This window comes from Xiphophorus couchianus, chromosome 22 (assembly GCF_001444195.1).
Source record: "Xiphophorus couchianus chromosome 22, X_couchianus-1.0, whole genome shotgun sequence".
Classification (NCBI taxonomy): domain Eukaryota; kingdom Metazoa; phylum Chordata; class Actinopteri; order Cyprinodontiformes; family Poeciliidae; genus Xiphophorus; species Xiphophorus couchianus.
Window position 1 is genome coordinate 30,438,157 of NC_040249.1, and position 27,820 is coordinate 30,465,976.

The 27,820-nt window shown below is 40.2% G+C and overlaps 1 protein-coding gene across 2 annotated transcripts in view; it reads left to right on the forward strand.

Annotated features, from left to right (window-relative positions):
• The window catches only part of epas1b (endothelial PAS domain protein 1b), a 95,092-nt gene that overhangs the window by 55,213 nt on the left and 12,059 nt on the right, over positions 1-27,820 (forward strand). For both annotated transcript variants that reach the window (XM_028006518.1, XM_028006519.1), the window contains 7 exons: positions 6,788-6,903; positions 7,005-7,207; positions 21,083-21,189; positions 25,946-26,093; positions 26,182-26,390; positions 26,498-26,748; positions 27,054-27,167. In XM_028006518.1, the coding sequence (XP_027862319.1) occupies positions 6,788-6,903; positions 7,005-7,207; positions 21,083-21,189; positions 25,946-26,093; positions 26,182-26,390; positions 26,498-26,748; positions 27,054-27,167 (1,148 nt within the window). The remainder of the gene's footprint in view (positions 1-6,787; positions 6,904-7,004; positions 7,208-21,082; positions 21,190-25,945; positions 26,094-26,181; positions 26,391-26,497; positions 26,749-27,053; positions 27,168-27,820) is intronic.

A 27,820-nucleotide genomic window follows, 5' to 3' on the forward strand; every position in this document is an offset into this window, starting at 1 on the left:
TGACCCCTCAAACTGTATAATAAGTCATCATGATGGAATGATCAGCCGAGCTCCGCAGGCTCATCATACTTTGGAAAACCATCAACTTTCATCACAGCTGTTATACATCTTCATTTGTACTTTTTTTAGTACAAGTTTTAAACGTTCAGACAAGTCAAAACTCCCGCTGCACAGATCCCACGGTCAGCGTCTTCCTCCCCGCTTGCGCCTCTTGCGCCGACGCACACGCCCCTTTTTTAATTACTCATTCGTTTCACACACACCTGAACATATCAGGATTTACCCGAAATCAGTTATAAACAGTGGAAATTGGAATACTTTTTAACAATGAAATCACAGCAACTGTTCTACACGACAGGTTGATACATTTACTTTTTAATGTATTTATTTAGGAAAAAACAAACATAGTGGTTATGTTACAATCCCCCCCCCCCCAGCCGGAGGCAAGGGAGGTTGAACTCCAAAATAAAGCTTTAAGTTAACCACATTAACCGTGTCTGTTCCTTTGTCCTGGCCTTTCCACTGAAGCTGATAGTTTACTGGGCCTAACTGTTTCCTCACTGTAGCTGGTCCTGACCACTTTGGCGCTAGCTTTGAGGAAAAATTGTCTATTGCTTTGGAAAGTGGGTGAGACCTTACCCAGACCAAATCTCCCGGCCGGAATTGTGCACCTCTCCTCCGGGCATTGTAGTATCTGGCTTGTCGGGTTTGACTTATCCCAACTTTCTGTTTGACTTCTTCTTTCATCTCCTTATGTTGCTCCAACAATTTGTATATGGGTTGCTGAGGTGATGGTGGTTTGGCTATCAATGGCCCTTGAAGTTGACGTCCCAGCATAAGCTCTGCAGGGGCTCTCCCTGTGGTTTCATGTTGAGCACTATTTATGGCAAAACGGAACTCCCTTATATGTTGGTCCCACTGATTGTGATGCTGTCCAACAAATGAGGCTATCATTGTTTTGATAGTTCTGTTAGCTCGTTCTGTCAAGTTAGATTGGGGATGATAGCTGGTGGTAAAATGGTGCTTTACCCCCCACATAGAGCAAAAACTGGCCATCTCTTGACTGGTAAACTGGGGCCCACGATCCGACACAAGACTTTGTGGAACTCCAAAACGAGTAAATATCTCCTCCTGGAGGATAGTGATGAGCTTCTTTGTCTTGCTGTCTCTTACAGGAAACATTTCCACCCACTTTGTGAAGTAGTCGATCACCACAAAAAGGAAGACATTTCCTTTTTTACTGCGTGGAAAAGGTCCCATCAAGTCCACCCCAAGTTTTGCCCAGGGTTCAGTCAGCAGTGTCGGCTGCAGAAAGCCAGCTGGAGCTTGATTATCTGGTTTGTACTTCTGGCAAACTGCACAGTTCTTTACATGTTGCCACACGGACTGACGGCCACCATGCTACTTCTAACAGCCGGAGGACTGTCTTTAGCCTGCCCAGATGTCCACTCAATGGACGATCATGGAAGTACTGTAGAAATTGAGGAACTAAAGACTTGGGAATCACCAGCTGATATTTGATTCCATCTTTTAGTGGGGTTTTCCTGTACCAGAGATCGTGAACTTTGTAGAAAGAGATCTTGTCAGGTCTCTGGTATCTCGGATCCTGAACCATCTCCATCAGGTCCGAGTCCTTTTCCTGAGCTTCCTTGATTTCCGTAAATGATAGGGGCAATCCTAACAAGGTTTTAGCAGAATTCAGGGCTACCTGTGCTGTTCCAGCAGGATTAGTACCCATTGCTCGGGACAGCGCATCAGGCACTACATTGTGCATTCCTTTTCTATATCGTACTTCAAAATTGAACTCTTGCAACCTCAGCACCCAGCGTGTTAACCTAGAACTGGTTCTGGGGCAATTAAATGCCCAGGTTAGTGCAGCATGGTCCGTGTAAATGGTTAACTTTGTACCCTCTACAAAGTGTCTCCACTTTTCCACTGCCCAAACCACTGCTAAGCATTCCTTTTCAGAGGTGGAGTAGTTCAGCTCTGCTCCCTTCAATGATTTTGAAGCAAAAGCAATAACCTTTTCTCCATCCGGAGTTGGTTGGACAAGGACGGCCCCCAGACCAACGTCACTGGCATCTGTATGTATTTCGAAAGGTAACTCGAAATCTGGCTGCCCCAGTATGGGTGATTCCACCAAAGCTTTCTTCAGCGTCATGAAGGCACGTTGGCAGTCCACTGTCCACTCCCACCAAGCATCTTTTTTGAGCAGTTGATAAAGAGGTGAAGCTATTTCTGCCAAATGTGAGATGAACTTGTGGTACCAACCAACCATTCCGAGGAATCTCTGAAGTGTTTTCTGGTTAGTTGGAGTAGGATAAACCATAATGGCGTGGGTTTTTTCCGGATCCACTTGAACGCCTTCCGCTGATACAATGTGTCCGAGGAACTTGAGTTCTCACAGGAAAAAGTTGCATTTCTTAAGATTGAGGGACAGATTGGCATTATGGAGCTTTGCAAATACTGTATCCAGGTCTTTCAGGTGTTGCTCGGCTGAGGCTGAGAAAACAATCACATCATCAATGTACACACAGCAGATCTTTCCCCGTAGCTCTCCTAAAACTTTCTCCATTAAACGTTGAAAGGACGCTCCTGCATTTTTTAATCCAAATGGCATGCGCTTAAATTGATAAAGTCCAAATGGGGTAATAACATCAGTTTTTTCCTTGCTCTCTTCTGCCACTGCCATCTGCCAATATCCAGATTTCAAATCCAGGGTGCTGAAAATGTTTGCTCCAGTCATTGACTCCAACAGCTCATGGATGATGGGCATGGGATAAGCATCCTGAAGCGTTTTGGTGTTCAAAGCTCTGTAGTCCACACAAAAACGAAAAGATTTGTCTGGCTTAGGAACAAGGACAACGGGGGATCCCCATGAAGACTGTGATGGCTCTATAATATCATCCTTTAGCATAGCATCAATCTGGTCTTTTATTACTTGCCGCTTGAAAGGAGACACCCGGTAAGCTCTGCAGCGGATGGGTATTTCATCTGTGGTCATTATTCTGTGTTCTTCCACAGATGTTCTGCCCAATGTATCCGAGCATACAGATGGCCATGCCTCCAAAACCTTCTGGACTTCTGGAGGATGTTTTATCTTCATGGGATATGACTCTGTGTTTGGTACTTTGTCCTTTTCCAATGGCAGAGCCAAGATCAGATTTAGGGGAGAATGACTATCATGCACAGGTGTTCTGGCAGCAGCTGAAAATGAAAAAGGATAAAAGGTATAACCTTTTGGCCCTTTTACCCCATAGGTGTGGTCACCCAGGTTGATAATGGCAGAGGTTTTGGACAAGAAGTCGAGACCTAGGATAATGGGAAAGGTGAGGTTATTATCCTCCACCACAAAGGTCTCCAACGACCACATCATCCCATGCCAACCATAAATGATTGTGGCTTTCCCTAAAGCGCTGTAGGTTTTGCCATTAGCAAGTGCAAACTTCTGGTTGTCAGCTGGCTTCAAAACCTCCCCTTCTCTAGCAATTATTTTCCACTGACTATTTCTCATCAGGGAATAGGTGCATGCTGTATCCAGCACAGCATTGTACATCCTGTCGCGCACCTCTATGGGAACATGAAGGAGGGAGGAACCCGGGCCTCGCTGAACAACAGATACAGAGTCGGCTGGCTTTCTGGGATTTCCCTTAGATCTTGTTGGGTATTTTCCTTTGGCTTTGTGCTGATCCACTTTCCCCCAGTAAATTTTAACACCAGCACAGTCTTTTTCAACCTGAGATCCCACCTTTATTAATTGATCCATAGAGGTGACTGTGCCACGAAGACAGCCAGCTAGCTTGGGATTGCAGTTGTTTAAAATCCTCCTCATCAGCTCGGTCTCACTGATGTCTGACTTCCATCTTAGACATAGTGCTTGATACTCAAAGGCAAAATCTCTTAAACATTGCTCTGGCAACTGGACCATATCTCTTAACTTCTCTTCTACTTCTGAAAGATAGTCTGGTGGTAGAAAGGCAGCACAAAAAGCATTTTTAAATTTAAGCCAGTTGTGTATCTTATTTTTAGCCACACTCCACCAACACCGAGCAGAGCCTTTTAAGACAGCCGTTAAAGCTCCCAATAATTCAGGATCAGCCAGAGGCCTTACTGTTAGAAATGTCTCACACTGATCAATAAAATTTAAGACATCAGAAACTTCTCCTGCACCCTCAAATGTCGGGAACTCCATGTGCACAGGGGGCTTGGAGTAAACCACAGATGTTCTGCTTGATGACGGAACTGCCAGGTGAGAGGTTGATGCCGGGAGGTCTACTAACCTCCCGGCGTCTGTTGACGGCCTGAGTGGAACCATTCCTGGAGGGATGTAGGCAGTAGTTTGGTCCGATCTTTGGGGGTGTGAAAGTCCAAGACTTCCTTGTGGTACTCCTTGTACAGGTAGGGCTAAAGGAGGAGATGATGTTTCAGGGAAAACATGCCTCATGGTAGAAGAGAGATGACCAGAAGGCACGGGGAGACTTGGTCTGACACTATCAAGGGAATGAATTTCTGTAGAGAGTCTAGCGCGCTTCAGCCTCTCTATTTCAGCCTTCCACTTCCCATCCCGTCGCAGCAAACAATCTACAACCTTAGCTTCAAAGTCTTTAAAGGCAGTGTCCATGCATTGCTGCAGGGCCTCAATATTTCTATCTATATATGTCCTGATGTTTTGCTCCCTATTCAAAGCACTGTCTACAGATGCCCGAAGATCTTCTTCCAATGAGGTAATCCTACCCCCCATGTTGGTTAAATCATTCCTAATACCATTAATGTCTGATATAGTGAGATAGTTTTCCTCGTCATACTCTCTTTCTTCAACTTCATTATCTGATACATAAAGGGAGCTAATCAGAGAAGTTAATTCACCTACAGGATTCCTCATTGTAACCCAGGCGTCTCCCTCTCTGTTGCTAAATGTCTCTTCCTGATCTACAAGATCTGCTCCACTTTCTTCCTCATTCTCATCAGCATCTCTTTCCTCAGTATGTTGTGATTGAGAAGTTATGTCATCCATCTTGCAAAGAAAAAGCACTCAAAACAAATACATTCAAATCTACTATAGGATTCTCTTTAACTGTGTCATCTAATGTAGCACAAAACCTAAAATTATATTATCCTGGTCCCCATACTGGCCACCATTTTGTTACATTCGGCTTAAAGCAGAACTTACAAACACACACAAGGGGGATCTGTCCCAGGAATCAGGTAAGGAATGCTACACCATTAATTTGGAAAAATAAATAAATAAATACCCAATCACTCAAAAAGAAATAAGTTGATCCTTAGCAACAATGATTTATTCAAAAAGAATTACAATACTACGAAATAATAATAGTTATCTTGATAGATAGATCGATAACCACATTCCCTCAAAAAAAATAATTATGGTTACTCGATTTGAACCAGCAAGAGACCTAATTAATTAAATGTCCAAAATTTCCCCATCCATTTTCAAAGAGATTATTGTCCACAAAGCAGTTCCATATCCTCGAAAAATAAACAAAGTCCTGGAAGTATTTCCCCAAGTCCTGATCCAAAACGAAAAATCCTAACGTCCAAACCCCTCCCCAAAAAGATACGGAAAAAGAGTGGTACCACCAAAAATCCCCAAAAAGAAAAGGACAGTCCAGATCTCACCGGGAGCGTTTCTCTTTCCCCTCGGTGGCGTCCTCTAGCACTGGCGGCATCCACTTGCACCGGGCGCCGTTTCCTGGGTGCAAACTCCGATCCAGTTCCTAAAATACCATCTGTGGCACGGGGCGATCTTTGATAGCTGTTTTTGATGTCTTTCCTTTGATTTTTACTAGTTTTAAACCTTCAGACAAGTCAAAACTCCCGCTGCACAGATCCCACGGTGAGCGTCTTCCTCCCCGCTTGCGCCTCTTGCGCCGACGCACACGCCCCTTTTTTAATTACTCATTCGTTTCACACACACCTGAACATATCAGGATTTACCCGAAATCAGTTATAAACAGTGGAAATTGGAATACTTTTTAACAATGAAATCACAGCAACTGTTCTACACGACAGGTTGATACATTTACTTTTTAATGTATTTATTTAGGAAAAAACAAACATAGTGGTTATGTTACAATTACATATAAAGTCTGAACAGTAACAAAACTTTTTGGTCCACAAACTAAAGAACTAGAAGGACAAAAGAGTCAGATTAGACCACCATACAGATAAGTCCTGCCTCTCTCCTTTGACATTTCTATAAATTTAGAACTACGCAGAAGGAGAAGCTTTTTAAAATGTTTGCTGTAGCAGAAAAGAGACTGGAGCGACTGAAATCTGGTCTTTCTCCACAAGTCTGAATCGATTCTGATCCTCCATTAACATTGCCACAGTAAAATTCAAACCTCTTCAGACACTTACAGGGGGACAATATTGGTTGCACTCGATTTTATTTTTGAGGTGTCAGAATAAAAATTATGGCTCACTTTAGGTTTTTTTATTTAAAAGATTGTTTGATTGAATCAAATCAAAAATGACTATGTGTTATTTTTGTTCCACTTCATCATTTTCTGCTTTGGGTTGGTGTGTCAAAAAATCCTGATAAGGGTTTGTGTTTGTAATACATTTACGTAAAATTCTACCTATTGGTTTTTGTGACACAGATACTTCAAAAACAAATGTACCATTTTAAAAATAGGTGTTGAAACCCTAGGTGTTGGGTTATTATGGCCATCATTTTGCTGTTATCAGAATTAATTTGATCTGTTCTACAGGATGAGATTCTGTGAAATCTCGGTCCACCTTAAATTATTACTCTTCTGTTTTCTAGGGAGCTTCCGTAAAAAAGGCAAAGACCAGAGCACAGAGCGAGACTTCTTCATGAGGATGAAATGCACAGTGACCAACAGAGGACGTACCGTCAACCTCAAGTCAGCAAGCTGGAAGGTAAGGCTTGGATGGACATGAGACGGCTAGACTGACATTCAAACCGATTCCAGCGTAAAAGCTGCAGGAGGCAAAATGTTCTGACATTCCCATTCCTCCAGGTGCTGCACTGCACCGGCCAACTGAAGATGTACGACGGCTGCCCATCGCGGGTTCTCTGCAGCTACAAGGAGCCTCCACTCACCTGCGCCATCCTGATGTGCGAACCCATCCCACATCCGTCTAACATCGACGCGCCGCTGGACAGCAGGACGTTCCTGAGCCGACACAGCATGGACATGAAGTTCACCTACTGTGATGAAAAGTAAGCAGGCACCACTATAGCAGTGTGCTCATAAAGTGTGCTTTTCTGAGCTGACGCCAAAATAAGAATCCTAAAAACCTCTACGAACTGCAGGACTAAAGTGTTTCTAGTGTGTAGTTGACTATATAAAACCTCTCTTTTTTTAACTTGCAAGAGTTCGTAACTCTTTTTAGGTTGAAAACTTTTAAGGTACCTTAAAATTCAGAGCGACCTCACAACCAGCTTCCTGCATGTGGACGATAGCTTGTGTAACAAACCAATGGGCTCTACTGGAGGAGACATCACTCCCTCTTCATTCATTTTCTATGGAACTTGTGCAATGAGGTGACAATTGCTTGCCCTCTTTCACTCAAGTGACTCAAATTTTTACACGTGAAGTTTCAAGTTTGAAGTTCCGAGTTTGTATGCGTAGATGCGCACATGCAGGCTAAGCTGCACAACACAAGAAAGTTGAAAAATATCCAGCTTTTGTTACTGTTGCAATCCGGTGTGTCAGGTTGACCCTAACTGCTGGAAAACTGTCTCTGTCGCACTCCGTTTGTTGATCCCATAACACATAGAAACCGGCATTTTATCTTGGCGTACCAAGCAGTCATATCAGATGTCCGGATCAGTCTTAGTGAAAAACTTCCAGTGCGTCACATTTTGACTTTGTGGGGCCCTTCTTATTGTTTTCTGTTATTTACAACTCATGAGTTCAAAACTATTTTCTTGATGGGCACTAGAGCTAAGGAAAACATCAAACAACATTTCTTAATTCAGACACATGATTGACTCATTTGTATTGTGTTGCTTCGGTTCATTGAGATTTGCAGACCTTTCTTTCTGAACAGCTCTATGGAAGTCTGGACTTTCAAAGGGTCTATGGAATACCTTGATAATTTCACTATTATTTGCCTTTTGTAAATTTGAACATTTCGTTATGCATCAAAGTTCATGGTCAGTCATATGACTGTAAAGGTGTCCAGGTCCTGGAACACCACCCTACTCCATCATCCCTCCACCACTGTGCTGATGTGAGGCATTTGGACTTTGATCTCAATCAGTCATCAGTTTAAGGGACATTGTTCTTGCAGTCAAACCTTTGTCTCTCCAAGCAACCCTTCCATACAACCCATATTGTCTTTTTTTGTCTTTTCATGAACTGTAACACTTACCGTGACTGAGTCCAACATTGGGTTTTTACTTTGTTTTTGTTTTTTTCTCTGAGCATTTCACCATCTGGATGTAGAGATTTTGGGATGTCACTTCTAGGAAGATTGGCAGCTCCCTTCAATTATTTCCACTTGCAATGGAAATAATTGTTCTGCAAGTGTCTAAGACATTTTTTGGGGGGGAAAAATAATTAATTAATTAATTACATTTTTTTTTAAAGGTGAAAAATTGGTTGACATTGGGGAGCCAAAAGGTAATAGTATTTTATCTCATTTTTTTACTTGGTCACAGATGGGTCAGTTATATCATTCTATGCATTATGAAGTCAGAGATTTTAGGTATTCCACAAAAGGTGTCCACTTGTGAGTAAATGTTTCTGAACTGCTCCTCACTGCTAATGAAATTTTTTCTATCTGCAAAAATGTTCTTACAGTATTAAGCCGTTGTAATGTAGACGGAGGTGTAGGAGATTTCCAGTAGCGTAAAATACAGTGTCTGGCGAGAAGAGGACAGAGAGCCAAGATCTCTGCTGGGGGGACAGGTTAAGTGTAGTCACTGGAACTCCAAAAATGGCCATTAGTGGATCACTTTGGATCTGGATTCTAAAAATCTCTGAGAGTATAGAAAATAAATTACTTCAAAATTTATGTGAACTTGGGCAGAATAAAAACATATGACTTAAGTTGCAAGGTGAGGTCCGGCATCTGTCATCTGAAGGGGAAATTTTAGATAGATGAGATTTTGAGAAGTGGACTGGTACTTACTGTACAAGCTGTAATCTGGCACATGGTGTACTTTAACGTATACTGAGAATAACTTTATCCCACCATGAATCAGACAGTTCGACACCCAATTCACGTTCCAAAGCAATTCTGGTTTTACCAGATGAGTCGAACTCAATAGCCTCAAGTTTTCTATTAGAAAGAGGAGATTTCAGGTTGGACCTTAAAAAACTAGAAGGTCGACCCATGGTGAGTCAGCAGGGAGAGTAGGAAACAGCAATGGACACAATGTCTAATTTGGAAATAGAGAAACAGATGAGAAGTAGACAGGGTACATTTTGAGGACAATTCTGAAAAACTAAGAAATAAGCCATCTTTGTAAAGGTCTCTCATTCTACTAATGCCTTTCTCATGCCAAATTCTATAAGCAGCATTAGTAGCCGCAGGAGAAAATAGATTATTTTTTAAAAACGGCATTTTATTAGAGGGAGACACAAATTTAAAATGGGATCTAAATTCTGACCAGATCTTAAGTGTAGAGAGCACTAGACTTAAGGATTTGCAGTAATGGAGGATAATTTAATTGGTAGTGATGAAGTAACATTAAAAAACCCAGATGTTAAGGGTTTAACAGTTTAAGATTTATTGTATGGGTTAACAAAATAAAAGGCGAAAAACCAACAATAATAAAAAGGTAGGGGCTTATAACCAAAAGTAACAAATAAAACAAAATCCACAAAGCAATCAGAGTTGTAAACTAAAGATCTTAACACAAAACTGGACCAAAAACCTAACATTAAACAAAAACAAACTACAAATCTCTAGTAGGCTACTGGAAGTTTACATATAAAACCCCCAGAGAGACAAAGCTATCAAGAAAGTTTACAAAAAGCTCACAGAAAGACAGTGGTCTTAATAGAGATGGGACATCTGAATCCAGGCTTCGAGGCGTGCACCAAGTAAAAAGGGGGAGTGTCAGAAGAAGCCCCGCTTCGATGCTTGTATCGTCTTGCTGAAAACCATGTGACTGACAACAAACAACACCTCGCATCACCTGGGACAAGTGACTGCTTCATTTTGCGTGTCAGTTTTCAAAATAAAAGCGCGATGAGCCGTGCTGCTTCATGGGTTGTTGAAGGTCATTTGGTTGTGCATCAGATTAGAATATTTGTCTTCAGTGGCCAAAATAAAAGGAATATTGACCAACATATTTGATGTGTATTGATGATGGCACTCATCAAAATGAAATGTTTGTTACTGGTTTTCTCAATTGTCAATTATGGTGTTTTTTTATGACTATAGTTTTGTGATTTTATTATCCAAGTCTCTGAACTGCATTGTTGCTGAAATGTGCTACACAAATAAACTCGATTGATTGTCTGAAATGGAGGAAAATCTCTGACCTCTGGGAATACTTTGAGATGATCGCTCACAATAAAATTCTTCTTAAATAAAAATAATTAACCCCTTTCTCACCTTCTGGAAATTTCCATTTTTATTTGTAGTTTGATCAGCAAAGATCAGTCTTGCACAGCAGAAACAGATTTAATGCTGTTGCAAGACTAAGATTCTGCATGTAGCAAAATATAAGGGATCAGAGCCAATTAGAAATCCAAGAAAAATCAAATGCCCCAACAAGCACTGCACTCCCAAGACACTAAAACACCAAATGTCTTTATTGTCAAATCAGTCTACGACATAAAAGAAACCCCATCACAACCACTAACGTTCAACACATACCAGGACTAGATTGGCTACAAATCATTTTAATAATTAAAACGTATGACAATTATATATGATTTAATTGATTCTCCTGTTACTAAACATGAGTTTGATGAAAACTTTGTGACAGTATTGTATTTACTAATTTTTGGAGGTATGATCCAACTGAGTGACAAGGCTGTTACAGTTTCACCAGCAGATGTCACTAGTGAGTGATGAAGGAAGCATCGAGTAATGAACCTTTTTGCAAAGCAAAGGGCTGGAAAGCTTCTTTGCTTCATGGGCTTCATTTGCCCATCACTACTATTTAAAGCAGTCAGACACCCATCAAAGTGGCAAGCTGTCTCAACCCAGGAAGTGTTGGATTTATAAAGGGAGGCCTCATCAGGGATTTTTTTGGAGTTGACAATTGATGAGCCAATCAGCTTTGCTGTAGGTTTCAGGGAGTGGCACAGGAGAATGAGAGCTGCATCCAGTTCCCAGTGGAGCCAATTCCACTGGGAAAACTGCAGCTGTACAGAAAAGGAAGATAAAAAGAAAACATACAAGACCACTGGCCGTAACACCTCCCCCCTTAAAACCTAAACCAAAAGGTTAGGGATTAACACTTTCAACAAGCTAACTATGAGTCATGGTATAGACAAAGCATCTAAGAAGTTGACTGCACCCTGCTCATGTTTAATGTTAAGATGGCAATCTTGTACAGCGCCTGAGTCTGCGCCTGCTTGTAATTGTACATTCGAGAAAGGAAAATAAGGGGGTTATGGTCAGTGTAAACTTTAACTGGCACAGAACTAGATCCCAGGTAGACCTCAATGTGCTGAAGTGCAAGAAACAAAGCCAGAGTTTATTTCGTAATGATGGAGTAATTCAGCTGACTTTTAAAAAATTTACAAGAAAAGTAACAGACGGGATGATCAGCTCCGTCATCACCTTGCTGTAATAATACAGCTCCAGCTCCCGCAGCACTATCATAAACCTCAAGTTTGAAAGCCTTAGACATAGAAGAGAGGGCAGGTGCATGAAACAAAAGAGATTTTACATTTTCGAATGCATGCTGACACTATGGAGTTCATACAAGGTTTACTTTTAGGCTCAGCAAAGTACTGAGAAGGAGGACTATAGTTAAGAAGGTTCTACATAAGTTCCTGTAACAACTAGTCATACCAAGGAGATGGCTAGGGGCTTTTCTTGTGCTCAGGATTGGAAAGTCAGAAATGGCTCTTATTTTGACTTCCCAGTGACATGCCATCAACATCTCTGGGTTTGGCCGCTGTGGACTTTGGTAATAAACGGGATGTGAAGAGCAGGAGGAGGTAAGCCTTCGTCAGGCTTACCAGTTATCTGAGAGGTGTGACAGCTGTGGCAGTACTGGCTTTCATTGCTTTTTAAAAGTGCCCAGATTTTTAAACTTCATGGGTTTTCCTCCTCTGAAAAGATTGGCATAAGTAAACTGTCAGAAGTTAACATCAGTTGCTGAGGTTCTGTTTAACTTTTGAGCTTGAGTGAGCACACAAGAAGTAGTGGCATTAGGTGTTGCAGGCTCTTCCTCCTGAGGAAGAGAGCAGGAGTTTTATAATGTTTCCAGTGCTGAAGTTACCTTACCAACAGCAATATAATTACCTAGCAGAAAGGAAATGCCCTTAATTGCTAACAAACGGAAACAGAAAAAGTGCCAGAAATCTGTTTGATTGCAAATGTACCAGATGTACAGGTCAGGAGACATACGTAACTCCTTGCAGTACAACACTATAGCCACAAGCAGACAGCTCAGAGAAAGGTAAGGAGTCTGCCAGGATAGCAGATTGTGAGGATCCAGTATCACACACAATACGAGCTGGACGCTGATCATTAGGTATTCCAGAAAATGAAACTAACCCATCCAACAGGAAGGGTTCAAAACAAAGATCAGGGGTGCAGTCAAGTTCAGCTTTGTTCTTAATTAAACAAACACCTTTTGGTTTGGTCTATAAAGAATTATTTTCTTTTCATTTCAAAATCCAAACAGTTAGCAATAATATGATCCATTTTGTGACAATAGAAACATTCTTTGTCATCTTTTTGTGGAGTTAACCTGGATTGTTCCATAACTGTTTTAGCAGGCACACTTTCAATGAGCACAAGACTGAAAGGTAGACTTATGTATAAGAACATATTCATCTACTAACAGCAGCAGAAGACAGAGACTTTACCTTTTGCTCTTTCAGATATACAATAACATACTCAAGTAATGATTTTTGAATACCTCTAATAGAACTACTTATCTCAGAGAGTTAAAATTCACCTTATTTGAAGCACACCATCGGTCAAAGAGACTTTCCTTCTCCCTGGCAAATTCTACATAGGGCTTTACTTAAAAAAACAAACATTTTGCCAGTAAGCCTCAAGAACAAGCTCATCAGCTTTCAAAATGGCAGCTTTAACCACCTCATACTTAAGAGGGAAGGCGACTACAACCTCTTGAGCTTTACCATTGATTTTCCACTGTAGAAGTAGTGACCAAACATCAGGTGGCCACTGTAAAACCTGCGCTATCTGCTCAAAAGCAGAAAAGTACGAGTCAATTTCTGTAACTCAGGTACTAAAGCCACATATTTAGCAACATCAAAGGGCCCACCAGAGGTAATGGCAGGACTCTCAGTGGTTGTTAGAACCTTGGACCTCACTTGATATTCAAGCTCTAGGTGTCAAAGCTTTATAGCCTTTTCAGCTTCAATTTCCAACCGTTTGACTTGAAGCTGATATTGCCTGAGCAGTGCTTTCTCCTCGGCCTCAAATTACAGTCTGGCAAGACGAACCTTCAAGAAAGCCTCAACTTTGGACCCAACAGATCCAGAGGATGCCGAGAGGGGGTCAAACCGAGGAAGTGTGACAGGAGTCTTACTCCCACCAACAACCTCAGTGTCTATCCGTGACGTTAGCTCCAGAGGTTTCTTTGCAGTATTAGAGGGGCCAGCAGATTCTGTCTCTGCAGCAGGCACAGCAACAGTTGGCAGAACAGATGAGACAGGAATCTCAGATGGCAAAGTCAACAAGTTCAACTCAACCAGTTCGCTCACAATTAGATCCTTTAACTCCTTCTTAATGAGTTGCTTAGAATAATAAATGGAAAAGTAACTAGCATTTTCATCTAAGTTAGCTTTATGACAACAAGCAAGTTGACCAAGAGAAGGCTGTTCCAAAAACTGGTCAATATTAAACTGACCAGTTTTAAAGTGGTTTTAAATGTTAAAGTGGGTTTAAATGTTAAAGTGAACCAACTGTGCAAACTTCACAGAGGCACCCTCATGACACAAAACCAAACAATTTTTCCTAAACTGTAAACATGGGAATGTATTAATTAGATCCTGGACAAGCCCCCATTTAATATAACAACCTAGCTCAGCCAGGGGGAAAGAATAGTAACACTAAAGAAACTCGGATGTTAAAAGTTAATTTTTTTTCCTTAACTCAAAATATTACTTAACCAGAGAGAGAGAAAAATAAAATCCCCAGATCATGAAACTAATGGTTCTAGTTATAGTTCTCACTTGGTAATCAACCTGATATAGATATTAGCCTCCTCAAGAGAGTTAAAGTTCTGTGTAACCCCATCATGGTGATCCGCAACCGGGCCAGATGGAGCAGGCAGAACCAGACCCCCTCAATGCCATGGAGCCGACGACGGCAGTCCGTGAAGGCCGCCTGCGCTCGGGTCATCCTGGTAATATAATCGGGGAAAACAAAGATAGTCATACCGTTCACCTTGACCCGCTGAAGCTTTCTTGCCTTCGACAGGATTTTAACACAGTCAGTGTAGTAATGTAGCTTGGCTATGATGGTGTGAGGTGGAGAGGACTCACCATTAGTTGAGGATTCACCACCAGGAGCAGACCGCAGGTGAGACTGGTCAAATTTCCTTTTTTAACAGGCATGGTGGCATTTTAGTGACCAAACAAAAAAAAATTGTGTACAATGTAAAGATTATTTATATCGTTTGAGGTCGAAGCTGAGATAAAGTGCCTAGCAAAAATTTTAAAAAGAGCCAACCTAAAGGAACACACCAAGACCCAACTCATTGCACCACCATTCAACCGGAAGTCCTGGTCGCATGTTTGTCATCAAAATGACCTCATCATAATGCCATCATCGCTTGCATAATACCAGCCTGGTGGCCAATTTGGCACATCCAAGCGGCAGCTGCTTGTTTGATTTTGAAGAGCAATTGACCATCAAACTGCCTGGATGAATTATGCCGCTGTTTCCCGGACCTCAAGCAGCACAAAGCAGGCAGAGCTGTGAGTAAACGATTCCTCAGGCAGCATTTTGAATGAATCGGTGGAGATACATCAAAGCCAGGGAGAAACATGGATGGTGGCAGGTGGAGACACTTGTGTAAAATATTATTTACTGAATGTTAACACATGGACGTGCAATCTAGAAGATACCCAAAAGGCTTAAACTGACACTTTAAGTAAATTTTCAGCATCTTGACTAATGGCAACTGGAACTTAAAATTTTCCAGTTGCCGTTGTGGAGTCACTATTGCTGTTATTCATGTTTCAGGTACTTCTTGGTTTGACTTTTCACTAAAAGATTTTGTGATTTTAGTAAACTTACCATTTTAAAACCATACTACAAGAGGATACCAGCACTAGACCTAATAATCTCACACCAAGATATTCTTGGTTTGAGATAATATTAGCTGTTTGTAAAAAGGAATATTTTTTTGTAATTTTCTTTTCATTTTTTTCTGAAAATATAAAAATAAAATAAACAGTAATGTTTATTATGTTGAATCTAAATATCCCAGTAAATATTTCAGTGTTTGTTACATCCCTGAAACAGTTTAGGGATTTGGGGGGGAGAGTGACAAATGGCCAGGGAATAATGAGGCAAAACCAGGAGAGTATAGTTAAAATTTTATTTAAAAATAAGGCAGGAAGAATCTTGAAGGTGGCAGGGAAAAACCTGAAGAAAAAATGAGAATGTAAATAACAAAATCCAGGGTTTCTAATAAGAAACAATCCTCCAGCAAACTAACCTGAGAAACCATGAACCTGGCATCTTTATCTATACAAGCCTCCACAAAGCTGCAGCACACATGCTGGACCAAATGACCAAGAGGAACTGAGATCAGTTCTCCATCAGCTTTATACGCTTCTCATCAAGATGCAGAGTGGAACCAGTTGCGCCTGCTTAAGCAGTATGAGCTCAGCAGCAACTTGAAATGGGGAAACATGCATGCAGTCACCACTGCACTGCAATGTTTCTTGGACATAATATTATACAATATTTTCTCTAACTTCAAAATTATTTCAAAAATAAACTCTAAATTGTATAAGATCCCTCCACAAATTTTCAAACACACTGTTGCAAAAACCAAATGAGCATTGGATTTCTTACAGAACGTTTGTCAGATTTCAGAGGAATTGCAGAGATGCCGATTTTTCACTCTGGACTTCTGCCAATTAAAACACAGTTATTAAAGCAGCACCCACGCACATAAGGTCCACTTTGAGTAATGATGGTGTGTTGACTGATCAGTTTAACTTGTCAAGAATGACTCTGTGCACATCCTGGGCTTGTTTGATAAGCCCAGGATGAAAGATTAATACCCCAATAGTACGCTGTCAGAGTGGAGGGACACGTTGTTACCCAACTGTTGTCAATCCTGGAAACTCCGAACATGATTAAAGGATTTTTTGTTTGTTTCTTGCTGCTGAAATATTTGATCATGAGACAAACAGCAACAAAATTAAAGCACAATAACTGATTTATTTATGATTTCTTTTGCAGAAATTGGAGTTACACATAAACATTACACACTCCGTATCAAGTGCTCATGTAGCACAAAGGTTCCCAACTGAAGGAAAGTGTGAACTTTTACAAAAACAATGAGCTGCTTTCATGTGTTTGTTTTTATATTTTGACCTTTTTAAGTTGAGTTTAATAGCTGCTCGATTTTTTTCTCTAATTACACAAATGAGTAGGTGGGTGGGTCTGCAGGTCCTGCAAGGACGGGGTCTCATTAGAGAACAGGACGGAGTGTTTCTTTAGCCCGGCTCTGGCAGTGCGAGCGCCTGCTGGATGGAAAACAAAAAAGGAGAGGTGAGGAGGAAAAGAAAGGGAAAGAACATGGCTTCAACAAGTGGCAGCTAGTCCAAAATCCTCCGTTTGCACGGCTTGCATGATCTTAAGCAAGAGTTGGAGGCTTTCTTTTTTTTGAGAATGTAGTGATTAATATTAATTAATTCCCATCAGGGTTTGCAACTGAAAGTAGGTGAGGTTTCCTCCATAAATCCCCATATTGGATAATCTGTCAGCTTAAAACAAACAAACCTCTACATTTTCTCGAAAGTGAAATTACTACAAGGATTTGGCTTCAAACACTAAATGTCACTTCAAGCTTTAAAATTATAAAATGAGCTCCAATAAGATTTTAATTCTGAATAATCTCTCTGAACTTTCAAAGAAAAAAAATGTCTGTAGATGATTTTTAGGATTTTAAAAAGTTTTGACTTTTTTCAGGAAAACCAAGAAAAATTTCATGTTTTATTCCTGGTTTAATAGGAATCAGCCAGAAACTGCAGATGAAACTTCAAGAAATAAATTTAAATTAATTAAACGACAGAATGTTCTCATACAGTCATAAATGAACATTTCCATGTTATATCTACAGTATTTCATTTTAAGCATCTTTCAGCATCATCTTTTTGACAATTACAGGCAGTCTTACTTGCATTAAATATCAGTTTTTGTGTTCTATATAAATAGAGCCTAAATCAGGGGTCTCAAACTCCAGTCCTCAACGGCCGCTGTCCTGCAGTTTTCAGATGTGCCACAGGTACAAAACACTGGAATGAAATGGTTTAATTACGTCCTCCTTGTGTAGATCAGTTCCCCAGAGCCTTACTGATGGCTAATGACCTAATTAGCCATTACGTCATTAGTTACACTAATGACCAGGTCATTAGGTCATTCAGGTGTGGTGCAGCAGAGGCACATCTAAAAGTTGCAGGAGAGCGGCCCTTGAGGACTGCTGTCTTTACTGGCCTAAATGATAGTATATTTCACCAACTGTTTTGTTTGTATTACAAATGTGCGCAAAACGTTTGTCAATATTCTGCTAATGTCGAAAAAACACAATTTCACAATTGCGGCATACTATTAAATAAGAAACACAGTTAAAATTACATGTGAATAAGTTTGTTCATGCGATCATTCATTAGAAACCACACCGCGCCGTTGTCCTCCAACCACTTCCTGTTGTCTTCTTCAGCTTTTCACTAGTAGTTGGTCACGTGACTCATGTGATGTGAAAAAGGTGTTTCCATTGAAGATTTGTGAAATACACTAATTTTGATACTATCTAATTTTAGCACATATGTGCATTTGAGATTTTAAACTGGCAAGACCAGCATTATTAAACAGCAATCTCTGTGTGTTCTCCTGAAAATACACACACCTTTACATTAACTGTTAAGTTTCCAAAAGGCAGCCAATCACAGAAAGAGGCTGAAAGAGCTGAAACGGATTGACTTTGCTCTACTCCATGTACTGCCTTCCTGTTACCTGCTGAAGTCCTGCTCTCTCTCACTGTTTTGCAGCTCGAATTGGCTGCAGACACTAAGAGAACTCAGTTTTCTGATTTAGTAGCATTCCTGTTTTAAAGCGTAACACAAAGCCATTCCAGGATTCTTTATGCAACAGAATACAAGAAATCATTACACTTTATAGTTCGGATATGGCAGTTCAGATATCATTAGAGGGGTTCCCAAAGTCAGTCCTCAAGGGCCGGGATCCTGCACATTTTAGTTCTCTCCCTGGTGGTAGTAACAACCTTTTCAGCATGTCAGTGTTCTTCTTAGGCCTTCTAACGAGCCATCATTGGATCCAGGTGCGTTAAACCAGGGAGAGAACTAAAACATGCAGGATGCCGGCCCTCGAGGACCGACTTTGGGCACAGCTTTTGAGATACTGTCTAGCTTCTAGATACAGGGGTCTCAAACTCCAGTCCTCAAGGGCCGCTGTCCTGCAGTTTTTAGATGTGCCACAGGTACAAAACACTGGAATGAAATGGCTTACTTACCTCCTCCTTGTGTAGATCAGTTCTCCAGAGCCTTACTAATGACCTAATTATTCTATTCAGGTGTGGTGCAGCAGAGGCACATCTAAAAGTTGCAGGACAGAGGCCCTTTGAAGACTGGAGTTTGAGGCCCCTGTAGAAGGTATAAACAATACCTTGTTGTCATGGCAACTGTCTGAAATGACAAAGTAAAGAGCTGCACAGCATCCCAGACGAAAGGGAATAATTGTCCAAAACTGCAATACCACAGCCAAGAGATTGATAAAGTAAAAGAACAAATCAGAATGAATGTAGCAGAGCTGCAGCCACCACGATTCTAGAGTAAAATTGTGTTAAATCTTTAATGTTTCCATTTTAAGATGATATGGTTATATCCTGCTTTTGAGAGTTTCACCACAAAAGCATGCTTTAGCTTTACATGGAGAAAGTAAAGCTAAAGGATATCTATAATTATTTTATTTTTCTCTTGTTTCCTTAAGCTCTTTATATTTTAGTTTTCCTCTTTTTGTGGTTTAGTTTCCTGCATCCTTGGCTCTCGGGTCATTTCCTGCTGAGAGTTTGGGTCCAGCTCTTATTTTGGGAAGAGTCTCTTCCACCAGTGAACTTTGACATGATGCTTTTGATTTATAGCAGGCTTCAAATTTTCCCAAACAGCTAACAGATAAGTCCAATAATAAAAAACAGTGTAAGAACAGTGAAAAGCGTAAAAAGTTCAACGTATTGCTGAGGTGGAATACATCCAATTTTCACATTTTAATGAATGAAGTTTGTTGGTTATAACGTGACAAAATGTGAAAAAGCGAAAGGGGAGGAAAAACTTTGCGAGGCTGGGAATGTTTGAGCTCCTAATATAAAATCCAGTTTCAGCTACATTTGGAATCTCTCTACCAGCTGTGCACATCTGGAAATCCATAGTTTTGCTTGTTCCTCGTTGTAAGTCAGCTCAAGTTTAGTATGAATAGGCATTTAAAAGTCTTGCCACAGATTTTAAAACCTGTGCATCAACTTTATGCAGTGGACTGGCTTTGTAACGCCATGTCAAACTAGCAGATGGATATGAATAATGAAAAATAATCAGAAACTCTAAACTAAGATTCTCACATGTCATTATGACGACTAACACGTGTCTTTTGCAGAATAGTTAACATCGTATGAAATTTTATCCCCCTTTGTTTTTCTTTTATGGCTACTTTAGTAACATTTGTCCAGTGCTTGTTTATTCTTGGTCATTTTTTATGCAAAAGTATTTGTCACAACTTAAAACTTTAATGTATTGAATTGGTATTTATGAATTGGCACAAGTTAAGCCCGATTGTAAAGTGGAGGGGAACAGATATATTCTGTAAAAAAGACTAATAAAATCTAGAAATTACTGTTTTCAGTTTTCCAGGTTCTACTGTTCTTTGTAGACACATCTTTTGCTGCAATTATTGCAAAAGATGCACATTTGTTTCAGAAACGTCTCAACCAGCTTTACATATCTAGAAACTGATGTATTTTTCTATCCTTTACGTAACTTGAATGTAAAGTTATTCAGACTTACGTAGTTAAATTGGATTAGGAGAGTGTATGAATAGCAATTTTGCAGATTCTCAATTGGATTAAAGCTTAGACTTTGAACCATTTTATAACTTAAATATGTATTTTATTTACAGTGCACTGGATTGCATTATCGGGCATCTCAGTAAAAAGGACAGAATGTAAAATGCTATTCTTGTTATGTGAAATTCATCAATTTAAAATATTCCTTCCTCTTTGCAATCATACGCTTCTTTGAGTTGGCCAGTCATGTGAAATCCCAATAAAATACATAAAATTTTGTTGTAATTTGATAAAGCTTTTTCTGTGTGTCAGTTTGCACCTTAAACATTATATTTTAATCCTACATTTCTCTTCCAAGCCTTGGATACTGATGTGCTGAAAAGAGCTAGACAGAAGTAAAAGAAAAAGGGGATTTCTTCCCTTAAGGCAACCAGAGCTGCTGGTGGAGTCCTAATTAAGATGAACTTGTGATGAGAGTGACGGAGATATTAACCATTCTCAGGCAGAGAATGTGAATGTTTCTTGTTTTTTAGGAATAATATTCCACCATTCTGTTTGATTTTGAAATCTTGCATGATGCCTTTTGAAGCGCAGAGGAGCATGATGTGGTGCAGTATTATTACGTGTGAGAATGATGGGGTGGGTGGGTGTGTGTGTGTGTTGCAGGGTGACAGAGTTGATGGGTTACACCCCTGAGGATCTGCTGGGTCGATCGGTCTATGAGTTCTATCACGCCCTCGACTCAGACAGCGTCACCAAGAGCCACCATAACTGTAAGTCATGCATGTTCAAACTAATTCTCATTTCATTAGAAAGCCTTTGTTTTTTCTTTTTTGGGGCTAAAAATTTAAATTTTACAATCTTCAGAAATCTCTAAAAATTGTGTTAGAAAGTTCCACAGCCGGACTGAGACTTCACCAGATCCATTTGAAAGCTGGAGATTCCTGGCTGTTCACACACCCTTAAAAAGTCTTAAATTCATGATTCTAACATTGAGGCCTTAAACTGTCTTAAATTCCTTTAGAAGATTTAAGTTAACCTTAAATACATTAAATCTCAGATCTTAAATTTTGTCGTGGCATGACTGTTTAATCTTGGATATTCTGTGTGTATGTGTGTTTTTTTTTTCTCGTCTTTATTGCGTTCTGTGACTAGAGGCTGTTGAAGCTAGGGTAGCTGTGGTAACTAGGGTATTATAATAACCTAGTTACCACGGCTGTTATACCCTATGCAAGCTAGAGGATACTGATGATGTTATAACGTGGCGGTGTTCACCACGTTATAACAAATAAGGGATGACAAATGACATTTGTCATCCCCTTGTTTTAAAACATCTATTAAGGTGCTTTAATAGATGCTTTAAAACATCTATTACCGGATTTTTTCAAAGATTTATCAGTTTGAGCAAACATATAACGGCAGGCACTTCAATCCAAAAATGTCATGATTTCTTTATCTAAAAATAATCAAGAATGAATCAGAAAAGCACCTGAAAGCAAATTATTTCCCTTAAAAATGTCTCATCAAACTTATATAAAAAAAACTATAGAGATATAAAAGGTCAGAGTTATATCCTAAATTGTATCTATTACTGAATGCACAATACATTGCATTACAATGCGATGTAATTACGATCTGCATTACAGAGAATATACTGTGAGTATATTTGTGATCAAATGAATCATTTTTAGAAAGTGAAATGTCATCTTGTCATTTGCGCAATCTGCTGATTGAGCAAATAACTGAGAGTTTGTTGTGAGAAGCTGGCAGGTTGTATACCTGATCACTTCCATGTCTGTTTCTGGTCATAAACATGTGACTCTCTCTTTCTCTATCTATCTATCTATCTATCTATCTATCTATCTATCTATCTATCTATCTATCTATCTATCTATCTATCTCTCTATCTCTCTATCTCTCTCTCTCTCTCTCTGTCTCTGTCTCTCTGTGGGTCTGTGTATGTGCAGAGCAGGGTATTAAGATGTCTTTAATCAAATTAAGTGAAACCACTGATGGCCTGATGAGGTTTGCACACCTCTGATGCCACAAACCCAAAACCAGTGGCAGGGGGGTGTATAAGGTGGCCTCTGCAACAATGTAATGACACTGTTTGTTTGTGTGCGTCTGTGTGCCAGCGAGGATCTGAGGTGTCATGGCTTTTCTCTGTGCTGACAGGAGCACTGTGATCTGAAGGGAAACACAAAAACATTTGAAGATAAAACTTTTCCATAAGTAGACTTCTGCCATTGCTTTAGGTAGATAACAAAACGGCAACATTTGAACCGGTAAACAGATCGACTTCTGGTCATGTTTTATGGTAGAACTCACACAGTTTCTCTACAAGAACAAAATCTAGCAACTATTTTCTGATTAAGTTAAGGAACATTTTCATATTAAGCTTTAAATTTTATAGCAAAGAAAGTTTTAACCAAAAGAGAGGGGAAATATGCTTTGGATCCAATTATGAAAAATAAACTATTATGAGAAAAACCGTATCAGCTAAATGTTTCCTTTTATATCATGCCATTTTATTGTGGAAATTCTGTCCAAATTTAGTTTTAAAAAGCAATAAAACTAACCAGAACTGGTGGTGAGGTCCAATAGGTAACGGTAGGAGCCTTTTGGTACCTTCCTGAGAACAGATGTTCCTGGCAGACGTGTCCTTATTGGCTGGAAAAGACTGAATGGAGGAGAGGAGAGGCTGTGAATGAAGTGAAGATCTGTTGTAGAACCGCAGCTGCAGCAGTGAAGTTTGATCTGGTTTGAATCTCAAATTTAAACAAATCAGACAAGCAGAAGTCTTGTCTGACTTGTGGGAAAACATGGGAAACATGGGGAAAATGAGGAGCGCAGCATGTATGGAAAGACAAAAGTGGCATGATTCAATTTAAGAAGTCCCCAAACTGATATTTATGCATGTGAAAATACATCTAGGACAGTCTTTCTCAAACTGTGGTCCCTGGACCACTGGTGGTCCGCAAGGTACTGCATGTAAACAACCATTTATTTGCCGTGACATGAGCTCAAAGTGTGACATTACAGTTAGCTTACTGAGTGTCGATGTGTCATTCACTAGCAATTGGATTCCTTTGAATGGTTAGAGGTAGGAATCGCTGCAGTTAGTCAGAACTGTTTTTTGTATTTAATGAATGTGCTTGGTAATGAATTATGCTGTGCTTTCAGATCAACAGCTATTGTTATTTTTGTTTAATTCAAATGATTAAGTTAAATAAACACAATAAATGAATACAATTGATAGAAATGGGTTAATTATTTTTATATTTGATGGTGCAGAAAAGGATTTTTTGTCTCTGTTAAAGTAAATCAAGTCCATTTTTCTTTAATTGATTTCTAAATCACAAATAGTCTTAAATGTTATTAATGCACATAACACTTGGTAGTAAAGAAAAACTGTTTTTTTTATTTCCATGTGTTTGACGTCATTAGAAAGCTTAGACACTTTCAGAATCTCTAAATAACTCAAAATGCCCAAGTAGACGTGTTCTTGGCTTTGTTGTGGCCAGTCACATTTACCAAACAGCACCACTCTTCTAATTACGATGAACAAAGAAAACAACAATATGAGTTAAGAGACTAATATTTTAATTTCAGGTTGCATTATATATTCAGATTTGTTATCGCGAGGGTAATTTCAGGGTAGGTGGTCCATGATTGTTTGTTAAATGGGTTAAGTGGTCCTCGGCCTGAAAAGGTTTGAGAAACACTGTTCTAGGAAGAAATTACTAAATGGACAAACAATATTTTTGCTGTTCTTCATTTTATTGATTTATTTATTTGGAGTTTTTTGCGCTGAATAGAAAACAGAAAAAGACATTAATGAAATTCATTAATGATTAATGAAGGAAAGAAATTAAAGAACTGAAAAAACTTATCAAAAAGAAATATTGGTCAAGCCAAACTCACTGGAAACCTCCAGTTTATATTTTTTAGTCAAATCTTTCTCAAATCTTTTATGTCTCAGGTCTTTGATGATAATTATTTTTCTGCATCTCTTCTCATCACATTTTCTTTTAGTTAGTTTTTTTGTATGAATTATTTTATCAACATTAATATTCCCAAATTCTTCTCAAAATATTTGTTTTAAAAAGATTTGTTAGCAGCTTTTATGGCATTTTTATGTTATTAATATTAAAATAGCCAAGAATTTGTCATCTCACCAGAAACCTCTGATAAATCCTGCATGGATGGATTCTTAAATCCAGGGCGGATCCTACAACATGGTTTTGTAGGAACCATGTTGGCCCTTTAAATCCAGCTTTTCTCTGTCCTGTTGGAAACCAGAAACATTTACAAAACGTTAATATAAAAATGTGAAGAAAAAAGGCATGAATTCCCAGGGCAACCAACAGATTTATGCTTGAGTAATTTCATCAGTGATTTTAGTGCTTATGATGTGTTCAGCTCCAAGAGATCTCCAAACATCAGCTGGCTGGAAGCTAAGCAGATAAAAAGCGCTCTCTGTCAGCATGATTCTGCTCTCCCAGCCAACGTGAGCAGCCTGTTGATCAGCACATGGAACAGCGTTCCCCGCTGCACATGCAGCGCTGGCCTAAACGTCCTCAGGGAGTGACTCAGACACACACACCCAGTGTCAGTGGCCTAATGTACGTGTTTTGACCAGTCGTGCTCCTTTCCCACGCCAGCGCTGAACCCTGGACTGAAGCCAGCAGATCCCGTTCTCAGCTTAAAGTCAAACATCTAGCTTTGTCATGCTAACACACGTTTGGTTGATCTGGGACTCTTTGCAACAGATGCTTGTGAGATACTTTTGAATAGAACGATTTGGCGAAGTCATGATTCTGAGACAGTTTAAATTTTTGAAGTAGCTTCCTTAAACCCAGAAACATAAGTTCAGTTTTTCCGAAGTAGAATGTGTCTGATTTTTTTTTTATCACACAGAGCACAGCGAAGTCGATCTTTTAAAAATAGAAACCTCTAAGACATTGGTACCACAGTTAAAGTCCCGCAGGCTTGAGGCGTTTCCTTCAGGCCAGATGATTCCAGCTGACGGCTGGTTAACAGGCATTTGCTGAAGTCAGTAATCTGAATCAAAACGTCGTTCTGGTCAGAGAAAATCCAAATATAATCTGTGGTCAAAGTGACAGAAAACACTAAACATCACCCTGAACACACTATCCTCACCATGAAACATGGCCTGGGGACTTTTTTCAACCAGAACAGAGAAGATTATTAGAGTTTAGCAGAAGATAAATGGAGATAAATGCATCAAAATGGTAGGAAAACCTGTTAGTCTTCTAAAATGTTTGTTCTAGGACAGAGTCTCATCTTCTGGGAAGAGAAGGACCTAACCATCCAGGCAGAGCTACAGGCAACAGTTTAGATTGAAGCGTAGCCCAGAACCGGCCTGATCTAAATTCAATCGAAAATCTTTGACAAGATTTTTCAAACAATTTATTTGGAGCTGCAGTTCTGTAGCTGAATATAAATCAGTTGTGCTGTTGAACATGAGTCACTCATAACTATATATCTCCACTTTTTCCTCGGCAGTGTGCAGCAAAGGTCAGGCAGTGAGCGGTCAGTACCGTATGCTGGCCAAGAATGGCGGCTACATCTGGGTGGAGACTCAGGGAACTGTCATTTACAACAGCCGCAACTCTCAGCCTCAGTGCATCGTGTGCATCAACTACGTCCTGAGGTCGTGAAGACTTTCTGAGCAAAATGCCTGGAAGAGCTTGTTGTTCTCTGACTCCTGGAAGCTTACTGTTTATTCTCACACGGTGCAGTGACGTGGAGGAGAAGTCGGTCATTTTCTCCTTGGAGCAGACGGAGGCACTGTTCAAGTCACCAAACATGAGCAGCTTCTTCACCACTGAAGGAGCCAGCATGAACGCAGACTCAGGAGCTTCTCTCTACAAGAAGTTCAAGACCGAGCCGGAAGACTTGGCTCAGCTGGCTCCGACTCCTGGAGACACCATCATCTCCCTCGATTTTGGTCAGTTTGGACCAGTTTGGAATTTTCTGGAAATCTTTTGGAATGTTTTTACTCTCAAAAGAGACACTTCTATTTGTTTCACTTTTGTTTTTGACTCTTCACCTTAGATTGCACCGAGTTTGAGGAGTCCCAGCAGCCAGCGCCTTTCACCCCGGTGTCTTCTTCACCCATGCCCCCTCCTGGACCTGCGTGTTGGACAATCGAGAGCCAACACGCTCTCGATTGTCCAACTCCTGTGGCTACAGCTCAGACCCTGGCTCCAGCTCCTGGGGACGCACCTAACAGAGCCAGGGCGTTCACCGTGCAGCAGAAACCTCCACCGGGCAGCGCCACCCCGAGCCTCAGCAGCTGCTCCACGGTGAGGAGGAGGATCAGGAGGAAGGTTGAGAAGCCCCATTGTTCTGTTGAATGACTTAATTAGGCCGCCACTGGTTGATTGAGTTTATATCCTGGTTTATTTGGTCTGTGTTCAGCGAGGTCAGTCAAAGCGGGCAAAGTGTGTGAGAATATCGGGGGTGGAAGTTTGGATAGATCAGGCCATTAGCTTTCAATGGAGCCTTTGTCGTGACAAATCTTCTGCTCCTTCTTTTCTCTCATGTCTTTTACCTCTGTCCATTCTCCCGGCTTCTCCACTCGTCTCATTTTGCCGTTTTCCGTCCGCAGCCCAGCAGCCCAGGTGATTACTACAGCTCAGTGGAGAGTGACCTGAGGGTGGAGCTCACTGAGAAGCTGTTTGCTCTGGAGACTGAGAGAAACGACAGCACTGCACACACAGAGGTGCATCTCATCATATCCAGTGGGAACCAATCCACTTCAGGGTTTAACAACAGAAATCAAGGCAGAATTATTCCATTTCGGGGTCATATTGCTAAGAAGTATTTAAAATACTTTTTAAAACATTTTATAAATCTCTGTTAGTGTACATTGGTAGTTGAGAATTTCAACTACCAATAATCAAATATAGCTTACAATTAATAAAACGAAAAATAGATAAGATAAGATCATTTTATTTGTCTCCCATAGGAGAAATTTATCTTGGAAGCAGGGGCAAAACTGCAATACAACAATAAAAGCCCATCCAAAAGGACAGTAACCATGAATATATACATAAAAACAAAAAAAATACCTAAAAGCACAAATGTCAGATTGGCAGTACATCCCCATAACCGTTTCCATTCACATACAATACATCCTCTACATACTACTCTTCATCGTCTGGACCTCCTGTTACTCTGTCCAGGCCCCGCTAGTCTGCCATTTATCTGGTTAATGGAGGGTGGTACAAATGAATGTTTCAGACGGTTATATTTGCACAGGGGAACCCTGAACCTTCTCCCAGAGTTCATAAGAACATATTCTGATGCGAGCACATGTGACCCATCAGATAAGATGGGTCACATGTCTTGCTTGTTGGGACAAGATGAGCTTGC